Raw genomic sequence first — 16,333 nt, forward strand, 5'->3', positions numbered from 1 at the left:
CCTCCTCCTCTCGCGACGGCCGGGGGCCCCGCTGCTGCCGCCCGGGCCGGGCCTACACCGCCTGCCCGCGCAATCGCTTCCGGGAGCGTCGGCCCGGCGCCCTCCGCCCATCACAGGGCGACTCCCCTGGATGCCCCTCGCCCGTTCTGCGTCCGCGCCGCTGTCGCTTGCTCCCGCGGCCCGCCACCGCCGCCGCCCGCCATGTTCTGCTCCTCCGTGCCGCTGCGGCCCCGCGCGCACCCCGCCGTCTCCGGGGCCGGTGACGTTAGTTTGCAAGCAGCCCAGCCCCGCGAAGGGCGGGCCAGAAGCTAGCCCGGCCCCACGGACAGCGACGCGTAGCGTCCTTTGTTTGCACCTGGGGGCGGCTAGGAGACCGGCCCGCCCACGTCACCGCCACGGCCGGAAGAGAAGGCGAGGCAGCCAACCCACGCGCCCGCGGCGCCGGGGCGATCCGGAAACCTCAGGCGGCCGCGCACTGGGATGAGAGCCGCCCTCCCCTTCCCCTTCCCAGCGGCCGGGGGCGGAGCCCCGCACGCAGGCACCGCTCCTGGCCCCGTTTAGTTTCGGTTTGTGGCTCCGCGCCCCGCCCCGCGCCCTCTGCCCGCGCAGCGGTGAGGCAGAAGGCGCGGCGCAGCTTCGTGCTCTGCCCCTCCCCAGCAGCGGGGGCAGCCTCTGCGGCCGGGTCTTCGGGCCGCCAGGCGGATTCCCGCTCCGACAGCGCCTCCCCGCCGCGACGCTGCTCCGCCCCCACAGCTTAAAATGAAACACAGCGAACAGTCGCCGGCAGCTGGCGTGCACGCCTTTGAGCGCGTGCGCGGGACTGAAGCACAGGGCACGAACCACCCCCGACAGCAGAGAGGGCGGGAACCAGTCCTGAGGGACCGCTGTGCCTCGGAGTACGTGCTGCTGCCGCCACCGGCGGGGTACTCACCGAACGGGGACACTGGGGACTCGGCGCTCAAAGGCGAAACGTCATAAAAGCCATCGAGCCTCTCAACAACGGCTGCCTGCAATCTGCCCAGCTCATACTTCTGGCCTCTGGATTTTCATCTGCATTCCTGATATGCCGGGGGGGGGGGGGGGGGGGAGGGGCGGACTAGAGAAAGTCACCAAAACCCACAGGAGCAACGTCACCTGCTGATCAGTCATTAGAGAAACATGATCAGCCTTTTGCTACCAGTGCCACGGGGAGACTTATCTCTTGATGCAGAACTGCTCAGCAAATGGAACAAATGAGGTATCAGAGAACTGATCTACTCAATAAAATAAGATACCATCACCCTCACTATTTTCGCCTTTCAAACCAGCCTCCATTCTCTGTACTTGAGTCTAATTAAAGTTTCCCCACATCTGACCCAGAAAAACAAAATAAACCATCTGCTGTAGACACAAAGAATTAATGTTCTAACGGAGACAATTCACCAGGCATGAACATAGTTTAAAAAGCAGTAAATTCTATCCTTGCAGCTGCCAGCTGTGACATGAAAATGAAAAAGGCATGAAGCTACTCAGTAAGAATAGGAAGAATTAACTGAAACTAAGGGGGGGGGAGGGGCAGATGACACACACCAAGAGGAATGAATTAGTGCTGTCCTAATTGGACAGGAAGAATTTTTTCCCAGTTTTGAAATCGGAGGGAGCAAAAGAAATTCCTTCTAATATTCCCAATTTCTTATGTATTGTCCCCCCCACATTTCCCACAGGAGGTGCATATAGTCTTATTTTATAGATCACATTTATTAATAAATGTGATGGGCTTTAAAATATCCAAATTCCTGAACTATTCTCAGTTCAGCTATGGATGAGTCTGTCAGGCTTATCCTACCTGACTCTACACCATCCAAAGAGGGAAACAAACAAGAGGATCATGTTTTTTAGGATTAGAACTTACAAAAAACCCAAACTTGTGAAAAACACCTTTTTAAAGAGTTGACAGCCCTCTGGATTACAGACTGAGGACTGGGTGCCCATCAAGACAGACAAATGCGAGTAAGCTCAGGAACAAGAAATTACTAAAGAAATGGAAGATGTACTAACTATAACTGGGAAATAAAAAGGTTAGAAATAGTGAATCAAATCATGTAGTTATGTATTTGTGTCATAAGTACCAAGCAAAGAGAAACTCCTTACATACTATAAGAAAGCAAATCTAATAGGAGTAATACTATGCAGTAAAATAAAGTAAGTTAAAAACGAGTAAAGCAAGGTTAATATTTGGAAATAATAATAATTTCCAATGCCTTAGTGCTCTTCAAAAAAATTCCACCTGATTGCTCCCATGGTGCTTTATTTTTTTCATTACTACGGGGTGGTCAATTTTGTTTTTAACTGCATGAGAACTAAGGAACAGCTAACTTGATGAGACCTCTGAAAAGAGATGTCCCAAGAATAGTAAGAGTTGCATCTTCAGAGTTTCAAATCGAGCAAGCATCCTTTAATGGAAGTACACCACTGGTGAACAACCACCCAAAGGACAAAAAATATTTTTAAAGCTAAATAAATTGAGTATGATTGAAAGGCTCTGCTGGATAATATACTTGCATCTATCTCTCTGTTTAACACAGGTTAACAGGAAACCACTGCTTGGACATTAAAGCAAAGTAATATTCCAAGGAATAACAGTTCCTTGTTACAAATACCTTTCCTTAAATGCTATGCTCCATCAAGAAATTTATTCAGTTTTATTATTTAATATTTTAAGAATGACAATTCCAGCTTTAAGTATTTCATTCATCTAAAAATCATAGGTCTTATACAGCTTGTTATACATCAAAGAAAAATCAAAGAAATTACAAACATGAAAAAAGGGTCCCCTGACTCATACACTGAGGCTTAAAAGCTCCCACCTCCAAAGCAACAATTATTTTAAGACATATCTCAATTATAATCACTTTGCAACACCAAGTAAAATGGGAAATGTGCTCTGTATCTATGCTATACTAGATCTTTTTCCATGACAAGAGGCAAAGTACTGGTTTTGGTGCTATGAAATTAAACAGGTTCTTAGTACTACCAATAATGGTCTCAACAATGACACATCCTTCTTAATGCAGTGAGGCCACATGTGAAAAATCTTAGACTTTGGTTTCCTGCTGATGTCACTGAACATGAATCCACGATTCTCTTGTGCCAAGTCAACAAAATCAAGTAATTGGGGTGGAAGCCTGGGAATTGTTTTCATTAAGATTGCAACATTCCTTTAGCATGTGTGGTGTAGAACTTTTCTCATGCTGTTGTCCAGGAAATGAAGACTGGGCTTGTGGAGAACCTACTGTAAAATATATGCAGATCGCCAGTCAAATACTATCCTTTACATTTCTCCTGTAATGCAAAAACTGGTTACACACGGTCAGGCACAGAGCAGTAAATTATTTCACTGAACCATGCGTATTGACTAATCAAAAATATGTCAAACTATTCTGAAGGCATGCTTTTCATAAAGTTTCTAGAATGAATACAAAGAAGTCCAACAATTAATAAAAAAATTTAGATAAATAAATCAATTAAATCCTGCATTTTATGTTTAAATGGTATTCCCACCAAAATGAACAGGTGCTGTCTCTTAGTAATAGCAGAATAGATGAGAACTCTCATTTTTGAAGTAATTCATACTGGAAACTAATAACCAGTTCAAAAATTGACTCAAAAACATAGGCCTATGTGACACACAAGCAAAGAGTGGGAAAGAATTGCAGTTGTACCCTAGTATTGTAAGCAGCTGCTTTTAGGAAGCACTACTTACGATTAACAAAAAAAAGTATATCCATATACACAAGCCCTTAAAAAAAATTTAAAAAATAGAACAACAGACATCCAGTCGGCCTATACTCCCCAGTGACACTAACTGAGCATTACTGCTCTATCTTTTGAAATAAGAGCACAAAGTTCAGTGGCACATCTGAGAAGAGCACAGATGTCTGTTCTGAAGACTGTTCACTGTTCTTCCAAACAAGCGGTCATTTTAATCAAGGGATCAACTAGAATTTCCTATAAAATGCAAAGCAAACAGCTTCATGTATTCTCACAGAAAAATCAAAGCTCCTACCAAATAAAACTGACATTTGAGGGAAAATATGTCTTTGAAATACCCCCAAAACACATTCTTTCTGCTTTTTATACTAGTTCCACTTCAGTCAGCTTTTATAGTTGGGAGTTTTCATTTGGTGCAGAATCAATACTAATGAGAAAGATTGTTTTCTCCCACCATCCCTAAATATGCAAAAAAGTAAAGTTGTGGCCCAGTTTCTCTATTAATATGGAGGCAGGTGGTATGCCAAACAACTCAAAAGGCTATGCACTCTTCTGAAATTTAAACCAGGTAAGTCACCACACCCCTTCCCAATCCCTCCCGCCTAAACCTGTGAAGCACCTTACAAACAGAATTTCCAACATGACTTAAAACAGTTTTACTTACCCTGATATGAAATAAAACTAAGAGAAGACAATCAATCTAACACAGAGGTGATCTTCCATGTAATGACAGAAAAGGAAAAATTTTAAAAGGGAATGCCAGTGTTAAGTTGGTGCACCAGGATGGCTCTGAAAGGAAATTTCCTCCACCTGCTCCTCACCCAAGAATCTTCCAGGAACAGAGTGCACAAGGACCAAAAAAATAACAAACCAGCAGCGAATACTATTGAAAATAGTTAACCAGTTAATCAACTGGAAACTTAAAATAATCTTGCTGGGGTCTGGATAGAATATTTGACCAATATCTGTGGGTTAAACCAGGCCCCAAATCTAGGATGATACCTAAAAATAAAACTACATTTTAAAAAAAGAGGAGGGGGGAAAAAAAAAAAAGAGTGAGAGGGGAAAAAAGAAAACAAAGTAGTAGAGCAGTAAAAGAAACTTGCACTGAAAACAAATCTACCTCTGGGATAAGCTGGAACAACTAGAAAATTAACTTACTCCAGAATTTCAAAACACAAGGATTTGTGCATTTATCAAGGCACTGCCATGCAGGTCGCATTCCACTTTCCAAGAAAGGTAATTTGAAATTTGACTAATACGCGCTCTTTTCCAGGCATGTCACGCCAAAAAGTTAGTTCAAAAGTGTCATACTTGCAAACAATGCAATACATGTTACATGTTGAACTAATGTTAATCAATTTGTATTATTTAAGGACAGTAAAGCTTAAGGTAAAACCATCATCAATAATAGGAACATGAAAAGCAAGTCTCACAAGCAGTTCAATGTCAAAACTTTTCCCTCTTGTATGCCACACTTACACTACTGATCCAAGTATCATTGAACATTTAACATCCTTTACTCTACTGACTCAAACCAAGCTAATCTGATAATGTGTCAAAAAAAGGTTAGGAAACAGCTTGCACACCACTAGACAGGTTGGTATTTTTAAGACTGCAGCACTGAACAGAAGCTTTCTATCTGTAAAACCTGAAATTCCCAACTCCGGAACAGGAAAATACAGCTACTGCAAAAAGGCTATGAACACTTAGCTAGGCTTTAACCTCTGCAGTCAGAAGCAACAAGACATCCTACCTTACCGAAAAATTAGCAAAAACATTGCTGTTCTTTATTAACAGAGGCTGTCAATATGGCAAACCACATATGTTTAGAATAGCAAAGGAATACAAGCAAAAAGAAAATTACAGTACTAAAGACAAATTTCTCCTTAACTGACTAAAAGATTGTCTTGAGTAAAATGTATTTGTTAATATGCCAGAGACAGTTCAAAGAGTAACTCTGAAAATTGACTGCTGTATCTGCAAAACAAACAATCTTTGTACAGTAAAAGCAATACATAAAAAACCCCAATGCCTATGCATCTTGTGAAGGAAACATTTATGTAAGCCTCACCTTGTCACTGTCATCATTACAGATGTGATCTTGATGGATTGAGTGGCATTGAAAAGACGTACCAATGCTACCTACAAAAGAAAGGCGGGGGGAGGGGAGAAAAAAAAAAATCATTAAAATGATAACCTCATTCCTGTGAATGCTAAAAATAAATACAGATTTTGCAAACATTCTTTGCTCCCCCATACAGAAGAGAGATTTAGTTGCCAAACAGCTATGTGACAACTCACACATTTAATTCTTATAACAGAATAAGCATCAGAGTGACATTTTGCACAGTATGCCAACAATGTCTTCACATATATGTTTTCTAAACAGCTAAACAGAGTAAAATAACTAGTTTATCAATCCATAACAAACATATGCAGTGAAGTACATACACACACATACAAGTAAGGAGAAGCTACACACTTCACGTTTAGGCAGCGTAGTCCTGTCCCATATCCTTTACTACAGAAAATTTTCAGCACCTTGGGTAGCCACAAAATAGCAGTCTCTTTCCAGTGATACATTAAGAATAAGAGTGAGTGGAAAAATCCAAGGTCAAAGCCGAAAAGTATTAATGATATCCTTTTTGTTTGTAGTGGAATTTCTGCCTGCCTAAGGTCCTTCCATAGGTTTCTTTACGCCTAGGAAAAAAGGGACAGCAACAGCTCTGCAAAGGCTTACCGCAATCTGAGACTTCTGTCCAAGGAGAGAGACAAACGAAATTTGATTGTATCCATACAGATTCTCAAATAGATTTACAGAACTGTTACTCACACTGTGAAGTTTTATTTGATATGCAGTTTCCTTACTCAGAAAGTATAGGAGAGGGGTAACTGCTATTGTTGAATTTATACTTCCCTAAAATGACTTCTTCCTGCAAATACTGAGCAAAACAATTTTAAAAAAAGCATGGAAAAAAAAAAAAAGAGTCTCATTTGTAAAGCTACACCATGTCATGATTTTCCTTACAGATGATCTACCTACAACTTTTCTCCACAAGTTTCTTGTGGTCCTTTTGTTATAATTTTGAAATGTTAGTAGTCCTATTCTGTAACATTTACAACAAATTCCACACAAAAAGTTTGTCATAAAGCTTTGAAGTCCATGTGTTGTTTCAGACCCGGCCAGAACTGATCAAAGATGATAATCATTTAAGCAGGCAGCCATCCATAGGCAGAAATCACAGCCAATTAGTGCAAGCCCCCCCTAAAACCCTCTGTATTGGGGGGCGGGGGGGGGAGGACAGTTTGTCACTGCTTATTGTCATCACTACCTCATGTAAAAAACAATGTATTTAGCATTAAAATTTAGCATTTCCCCACTGAATTCTGAAACAGAGAGTAAAGAATGGGAGAGAGGGAAAATAGTTTCCTTCTCCTTCATTCCTTTGTGTATACGCGCACACACACTCAGACACACACTCTCTTTAACCAGACTGGAAGTTCTTGAGGACTATGCTACTGAAGTCCAAGGACTATACTGTCTCATATTTCAACTGCAATTGCTACTCCTATCATTAATGCCACATGAATTCTACTGAGGTTGGTTGTGGTAGATTTCCTTTCTTATCTTAACCATAGTACAACGTACAGAAAAAAGCAGTACTGTAATGCACAGACACTACCCCAGCAGTCAGCAAGAACATGTTGTGCCCTATCCAGCACTTACCAACTGGATGTTGTTCATTCATGAACTTGCATCAGTTCACATTATTTTAGGCTTGATCCACACCACTTGCAGACTAGCTGGCTTTACCACAGCTACTGGGAAACAATTCATGTCACAGCAGCATGTAGATACTCTCCTGCAGTTTCCAAATTCCATAGAACAGCTAATAGTGTCCTGTTCTTGTGTCCAAAGTTTAAAGTTGCACATGTTATCTGAACACAATTCAGTCAGACAAACTTCTAAGTAAGTTTCCTCATCCACTTGAACATTCTTTTTCCAAAGCAAAAAGTCTCCATCAAATCAAATTTAATCCACAAGAAAATACTAACATACCCTGAGCTTATTAAAAGGAATAGAGCATTAAGCTTCCTTTTTCCTGAAAGGTACTATTAAAACTTTCATCCCAAAATGCAGTACACTTATTATTTCCTTCTTTTCCATACCTGAGTGCTTTTAAACCAAACAATTCTTAAATCAGTTTTTACTGTGTAAAAGTGCACAGTGGTATCTTACAGAAGTTCACTAGTAGCTTATTTTATTACATACATTACATAAATCTCTTAAAAGCAGTGGTCTCAAAAGATCCCTTAGGCCAGGCAATGTATAGCTCTATATTTGCCTCACATGCTGAGGTGGTAATTTACTTGCTTTCATTTTTATACCAACATACAAAGTCTCTAAGACTTGATGTGGGTGAGTGCTAGTGAAAGTGATAGACATCTCAATGCTTACAGAACTGTAATTCAATAGTCATAGACATGATTTATTAGACTTTAGACGTATTATTAGCAGCTTTATAGATAAGCATAATAATTTCCATTGTAATATAATGGCAAATCAGTTTGATGGCCCACCATTGACTATTTTACTGCTCTACCAATTTTCTAATAATGTGTTCATTAATTAATAAACTTCTTAATTGCTTTGCATCAATTATGTCTCCAGTCACAGGGCTGAACTCAAATCCTGTCAGTAAGGCAGACATGGCACAGTAGGCATCAATGCCATTTATCTCCACATGTCCCTTCCTTTGAATGTGCTTGTAGTTCTGCAGTGTCTTGCGGTACCAGTTCACAGTAACCCAGAACTGCAAGCTAATGAATAGTATTTCAGATTTCATTATATTTGGGGTTTCCCTTAAACATCTGTCTTCTGCAGTAATGCTGTAAACATGTCAGAACATTCTGGTTTAAAGTTTAAAGAAAATATACTTGTGAAGAAAAGCATAACAGAAACTGAATGCAATCATTTTTTTGGGGAAAAACACACAGGAGAAAAAAGATTATACCCCCACACACTCACGTATTTTCCCCTTTTAAGGGAAACTCCTGGCTTTTTAGTGGCCAACCTCACTTTGCAGAAATGTTGAGCTGGCTGTTAAGTCAATTCAAGCAAAAGTATTAAAAGCAAAAGAGCTTAGATACTTTACTAGAGATTTCTACGTGATGAATAGTGGATTGTGGAGATCCATAATAAACAATAAAATATATATGTGAAACATAGGTATAAGTGTATATATACACACATATATTTGTATATACCTATGCATATGTACAGACATATGTAAGCCTATATGTATATAGGCTTATATGTATATACACATACATGCAGAACACAGTTTATTATTCTATTATTTATAACAATATTATAAATAATAGAGTATTTTCTAGACATAAACAGCCACTATTTAGAATTGTTCACTCTTGCAGTCAGAATACTCAAAAATACTATGGGATTAAAGGATAGTAACCCTTTATCATTCAGACATTAGAAGACAACATTTCTGGAAGAAGTCTGGTATAAAGATTTGGCATATAAAATGAAGATGGGCATACAGCAGTAGAAAGGTCTTACTTTGCTTTATCCCTTTGTGCAAGGAAAAAAACACTAGCAAATTTATCTCAGATTTTTGAAAAAACCAGCTTACAGTAACTTCCCTATATTAACTTTTCCCATTATTAAGACAAATATTCTGTACTTTTTTCACAGTGGGCATCACAATACTAAGCATAACTATTTTGAGCCTCCCCTTAATGCCACTCAAAAATAGTAGAGCTAATAATGCCATTTTGCAAGTGAAGATAAACAGGAAAACTAACACTAAAAAAAGACTGCAGGTCTTTACAGCAGAACTAAATTATGCAGTGTATATGCACAGCCAACAGCAGAAACTTACAATGAACTTCCTTTTTGCCACGTGTTCTGAGAAGAGGTTTTGTTGCAGAAGAAAGGGCAGCTTCAGAATGTTTGGCATCACTGTGTTAAAAACCACTCCACAGCAGACAGGAAGCTCTGGACAGCAGCAGCAGATTCCTCCAAGGTCCCTAACATCATTATGCACTGACAGTGAAGAGAGATTCTCACAGCTTGCCTGTCACTACTATTGATTTTTACCCCTCTTCCCTTAGCCAGACCGGCTTTGACAGTCTGTTATTCAATGTTCTCAATGGGAAACCTGACATTTAGCACTGATAATTTCTGCTTACGGAAAAAAGTTTAAAATTCAGTATGAGGAAAACTAAATCCCTTCTTGCTTGGTCTGCACAGGATTCTTTGCTGTTCTGTTTACAGATGCATGTTTGCTAGCAAATGGATCAGCCATAACAAACTGAGTTACTGAAATGGAACAAAACTAACATCCTTTTTTTTTTTTTTTTTTTTTAAAAATCAGAAGCTTCAAAAGATGTTAGACAATGTTTATAACAAAGTAAAATCTTTTGTTCAGGAATTCACTTACACCTACTATTTACTACTGCTTTGTATATCTATCTACACACACTCCCAACTATATTCTGCGTGTGTGTGTATATGTACATATACACTTATGTGCATGTACATACACGTAGGTGTATAGAACTATGTGTACATACACACACATATAAGTTTTACATATGCACATATACATATATTTTATTTTTTATTATGGAATTCCACAATCCATCATTCAGTTACAACATCACAAACAGTTACTAGGAAGATAGTTATGGACTTCATTAAGGATCAGACAGCAGGAGCAGATGAACATCTGAGAAAGTTTGTTTTTAGATAAGGGTCCATAGTTACGTAAGAATCCTGAGAAATACAGTAAATGTGATTCCTGAGCAGAAGCGTGCCCAAAGGTTTGTTACTTATTACTCAGAGAATTGCAGAGATAAACATGTTCTTCAACAGAACAGAGCCTCTGGACAAAATACAGCCCATGTTAAAATCTGAAAGTTAAAAAAAGTCTTTGTTGGATGGAATAGCAAAAGGACAAGACAGTAACGCATTGCCACAAGACTGAAATTATTTAATTGGGTAAGCATAAATAATTAGCAACATGAATAGGCAGGCTTTGTAAAAGAATGCTCAGGAACACTGGAAAATATGTAGGCTTGACGATTAAAATATTACATATATAGTTGTCCTGGTTTCAGCTGGGATGGAGTTAATTTTCATCCTAGCAGCTGGTATAGTCCTGTGTTTTGGATTTAGGATGAGAATGATGTTGGTAACACACCGATGTTTTAGTTGTTGCTGAGCAGTGCTTACACTAAGTCAAGGACTTCTCAGCTTCTCACACTGCCCTACCAGGTGCACAAGAAGCTGGGAGGGGACACAGCTGGGACAGCTGACCCACACTGGCCAAAGGGATATTCTATACTATATGATGTCATGCTGAACAAAAAAACAGGGGCGGGGCCGCTGCTTGAGAACTGGCTGGGCATCACTCAGTGGGTGGTGAGCAATTGCATTGTGCATCACTTGTTCTGTATATTCTTTTATCATCATTATTTTCTTCTCTCCTGTCCTAGTAAACTGTTTTTATCACAACCCACAAGTTTTACTTTTTCTCTGATTCTCTCCCTCACCCCACTGCAGGGGGAGTGAGCAAGCAAGCAGATGTGTGGTGCTTAATTGCCGGCTGGGATTAAACCATGACAATAGTTTATATAGAATGCCAGCTCATACTCCCAGGATTTAATACTAGAAATACAAGCTTTGATTGCCTTGTTTCTCCTGTCTCTACAAATCACTGCAGAACTTGCAAGCTGACAGAAATTCGATAAGCAAAATATACCCAAGATGGGAACTGATCTTTATTCAGAGCTGTGAGATTTAAAAAACAAACAAACAAAAAAACGAAAACCCCCCTTAATTTACCATTGTTGTTCAAGAAACAAATATCAGAAAGACACCTGTGGGGAAAAAGAGAGTGTACTGTAACAGTCAGAGCTTCTCCATGCACTCTACTGTTGAAGACAATGTGTATCTCAATTCACTCCCCCAGCATGTCCTTTTAAGACCGCAAATAACCACACCCTACATCTACAGTACCATTAAACCTAGACATTATCCATTATGCCTTTTGTTTAGATTTTTGCTGGAGATCACAATGAAGCAAAACCACAAACTTCTTTGTTTCTGTTGTTTAATTTTTTTTTGGTTGTTTAAATTTTTGCTGGAGATCACAATGCAGCAAAACTCTGGCTTCTGAGAATTCACCTGCACTTCTGCACTACTCTGCACTTCTGAGAAGCCAGTTACCTTAAAGCAACCAAGAAAGTTTAAGAAATAACACACTGACAATAGAGAGAATCCTGGAGAAGAAAAATCAACAGTCAGCCCGACAGCATCTTCTAATTGCAACACAACCAACAAGAAACATAAAAACACGAAACTGATTTAGTTTCGTAGTTCTTAGGCAAACATGAAAATTGATTTCGTTCTTGGTGGGGGAGATAAAAAAATTCAGTTCACCTCAAACTGATAATTTTGGACAAAACACTACTTCCACTCTACAGATTTATCAGTTTATAATCCAAGACACAATCAAGACTTTTGTAATCAAATTACATAAGTAATGCCAGTTAGGTTCCTTGGTGAAACTTTTATCAATGCAGATGTAAAGATTGACTAAGACATGTTAAAAGACATGAGTTCATGAGTTACTACAGAGTTAGCTGGCTAGCTGTCCTCTTCAGACAGTACTGGCAATTTGGAAAAAAACCCCAAAAACAAACAAAAAAAAGAGCAAGCTGATTTTTGCACCATCATTCTTTTGAAAAAAATTTTTTTGCACCCAAACACAGAGCTTCATAAAATTAGTTTCTTTCTGACTTACCACTTCAGAAAAAAAAACTATTTTGCCATAGGAGTAATTGACTCTGGCTTGAACAGCAGCAGAGCATGCCCATACTGTGTATATTTGTAGGAAGGGACAGCAAGGAAGAAATCACTGTACAGCTGAAGTTTCAAGGTGGGAAGGGAAAAAATGACCAGTTTTAAACTGTTCAAAACATGCAAAGTTCCCTTCCCATTTGATTCAGACTTAGGGAAAACACCAGTGTTTTCACTAGAAACACTCCATATGCTTTCTTGAAATTTGGAATTGATTCAAGCTCAAAGGCAAGCTAAAAAAATCCAAAGAAAACACAGTGCTAAGGATAAGGCTTGACAGCTTTCTGCCCATTACCTCAGAGGCAGGACTAAAGTAAAATATGACCTCTTGGATTAGTTTAAGATAAAAAAGATAGGCAGCAAATAATGAAAATAGTTCACTCCTGCCAAATCACAACAAATATACATAAACTTGTTTTTGTGGTCTATGCATTTGGCTAATGAAAGATATTTCCGGAGGTGGTGCAGAGCCTATGTCCAACCTCAACATAACCTAAAACTGGTTCTCTACCAAATTAAACTTATAAATGTGGACCTTGCATTACAGGCTACACATTACAGGCTTTACAGATAGGTTTTTCAGACCAGCGATCACAAACACAATCACAATCACAAGTTGACTTTCTTCTAGCTATAATTGATACCGGCAGCAGCAACACAGCTGCAAGAGTACAGTTTTCAGTTAATAAATACAACATAGGACACCTGGACAGACCATTAGGTTTTATGTGGCCATAGTTTCAATTCTAACAATATCCACATTACCAAGAAAAAAGCTAGCTTGGGTTTTATCTACACATTTCAATCATACTTAACTGTTCTAGAAACAGAGCCACAGACAACCAAATGCAGTTAGCAGAGGATATGGCAATGCTTTATTTTTCTCTTTTTTTTTTTTTTAAAACAGGGTCTTTCACGATCTTCACACAACATTTGTTTCATTTCTGGTCAACTACTTACCAATACCCTACAGTACAATACCAAGATATAAGACATGATCCCTTACCTGTCAGAAGTAAAGATTTTACAGAGATCCTGGTGGCTTTGCACCAAGTAAGCACTGAACAATGAAGTCACAGTCTATATGCAAGAGACCTATCGATACAGAACTAATACAAAGAGAAAAACAAAGCAGCAGTATAAATTCATTACAGAACAGCTCTAATTGAAGAGCTCAGGTACTCAAGTTGTGCCGGGGCGGGTTCAGGCTGGATATTAGGAAAAATGTCTTTACTGAGAGAGTGGTGAAGCATTGGAACAGGCTGCCCAGGAAGGTGGTGGAGTCACCATCACTGGAGGCGTTCAAAAAAAAGTTTGGACGTGGCATTGCGGGACATGGTCTAGTGGGCATGGTGGTGCTGGGTTGACGGTTGGACTTGATGATCTTACAGGTCTTTTCCAACCTTAACGATTCTGTGAATTAGCTGGCTGATCTCACCAACAGCCTCACCAAAAGCAGCCTTGGAAAAGGGTTTCTTTTAAAGACAGCACTGATAATGCCGTCCCTTGAATGAGGCCACTGACATCTGGGGGCACTGACAGAGGTTTACCAGCTAAAGGCTCTGCTGCACAACAATGCAATCTATTGATGCACTGAGTTATGCCACCAGGAAATCCTGTAGGATTTGCATTTTTTTTTTAATTAAAAAAGGGCCTTTTAAATAATTGAGTTATGTTTTTAAAGCATTTTGTTTGCATTTTTTTTCCAAGAAACAGATTACACTGAGACAAACCTGAAGAAAGGTTAACTGCTGTCCACCTACCTGCAAGGAAGATCAACAGAGTCACAATCCCAAAGGTGACCTCAACAGCTTTCTGGTCTGCATCACCAGTTTTCGCCTGTGGTTTAACAGGGAAATGATGCTGGAGAACTGAAAGAACTATAACCCAATTTACAGTGCCTTGACTGCAGGGAATAGTAGAAACTCAGTTAAGCTACCTTCATATCCCCAAATTTACACTGAATTTCAGACCAACTCAAGATTAATTGCACCTTAGGTCTAGCAGATCCTAGGGCTATTAAAAGCAAGGCTTTAATTCTGACTGAAGCATTGTCTCTGCTACAAAGCTGACAGAGTGAGGAAAAATGCCAGTAAGACTCCTATGTAAGCGATAGAATGTGCCACGTGGGCCAATGCCCACAGCACCTTCTGAAACGCGCTTCTTTGCTGCAGCGTTCAGGAGCTGCAACAGTGAGGTCTAATACCCATCACCTTCTCAAGCAACATCCCAGCCTGAACTCTTTCTCCCACGATTCAAAGCAGTCTCCCTGCCGTGCCAATAACAGGGCACTTTGTAACAGTCAGCTTGTTCACTCGGACTCACAGCTTCTAATACTGAAGTGACAAAACTGTAGCCTCAGTTTACACTGAGACACTGTTTACACTGTCTCAGTTTACACTGAGACACCTCCAAGAGATGACAGGCATCCACCAAACACCAGATCAGCCACCCCTTCAGCATTACCGGTATCAGGACAGGGTACAGAGTAATGCCCTTCAAGTGATGCACACATAACATGCGCTTGTATGTGTGTGTACACATATCTGTATGTAATACAGACACACAGTCTCAAAGACTAAAGGAGAAACTTGAGTTTGCCTTTTACCTCTTAAATGCAGTTAAATTCTTTTTCACTCCTTCTTTCAAACCAAAGTGAGATACCTTGCTTAACATTATGTCTTGAACTCAGGGAAAAACATCACTTCTTTTTGTAATAAGCAAGAAAGAGAGTGCTGTGCTCCCCAGCTACCACAGGAAAGGGATTGTTTTCCTTCTAAACACACTCATTAAACTGAACAGCAAAAAGAATCTTCAGAATCTTATGGTTTCTGCCTAACTTGTACATTGCAATAAAAAGAGAATCAACATCAGGTCTGAATGGTTTGCTTCACGCCTGCCAAATATTAAACAGTCCAAACTCACACAATGCTAGTCCAAGAGAAAAAGAGGTGGGAGTTCAATCCTTTTAATTCAGTCATTTCAGAGCTACTGCAAGTATCTCATTGCTTAAATGTATGATACTGATTAGTACACTCATTGCCTCCCCCTCCCAGCACTAGTCTGTTTAGGAAAACATTTGTATATGCCACCTGTACTATTAAACTTACTTTATCTAGAGTGATGCTGTTGAGCCTCACTAACTTGCATGAATCAGAAGAGTTCTGGGGTAAGCATTAGATTTGCAGACTAGAGCCTCCAAATTAGCAAATGCATGGTAACAAAGTCCAAACTGGAGCCAGTTTATACTCTTAATCAACTGTTCACTTTAAAAAGCCTGTGAATTGAGTGGAGTGTATATATATATATTCTGGTGAGAAACAGCCATGGATGGCCAGTCTACTTCAAAAGATGCAAGGAAGAGAATCAAGAGGTTAAATTATCTGTGATCAGCGTCAATATAAAAAAGAAAGTAATGCAAACCACTCGTGCAGATGTGTCTCATTTGCTAGTCAACAATACCCCTCTGTTTGCAATTTTTTGCTATTTAGATTTTCGACGTTCCTTCTAATTCAAGAGCCTTTCAAACTACAGTGAAGAAGTTACTTAATGGGTAAACAGAGTATTCTACTATGACAACAAAAAAGTTAGAGGTGAGTTTGAGAAATAATACAGTTACTTAGGCTGGTCAAGCAAGAGATAGCTGCAAATTAACTGTACTATAGCACTTACCAATTTTTTTTTTTTTTTCCT

At 39.7% G+C, this 16,333-nt stretch overlaps 1 protein-coding gene across 1 annotated transcript in view; it reads right to left on the bottom strand.

Moving 5' to 3' along the window:
* RNF38 (ring finger protein 38) overlaps window positions 1-16,333 on the bottom strand; it is a 124,328-nt gene that overhangs the window by 49,221 nt on the left and 58,774 nt on the right. Inside the window, exon 2 of the mRNA XM_059833438.1 lies at window positions 5,825-5,895. Coding sequence (XP_059689421.1) covers window positions 5,825-5,895 — 71 coding nt within the window. The remainder of the gene's footprint in view (window positions 1-5,824; window positions 5,896-16,333) is intronic.

The sequence above is a fragment of the Gavia stellata genome, chromosome Z (genome assembly GCF_030936135.1).
Source record: "Gavia stellata isolate bGavSte3 chromosome Z, bGavSte3.hap2, whole genome shotgun sequence".
NCBI classification, from domain to species: Eukaryota; Metazoa; Chordata; class Aves; order Gaviiformes; family Gaviidae; genus Gavia; species Gavia stellata.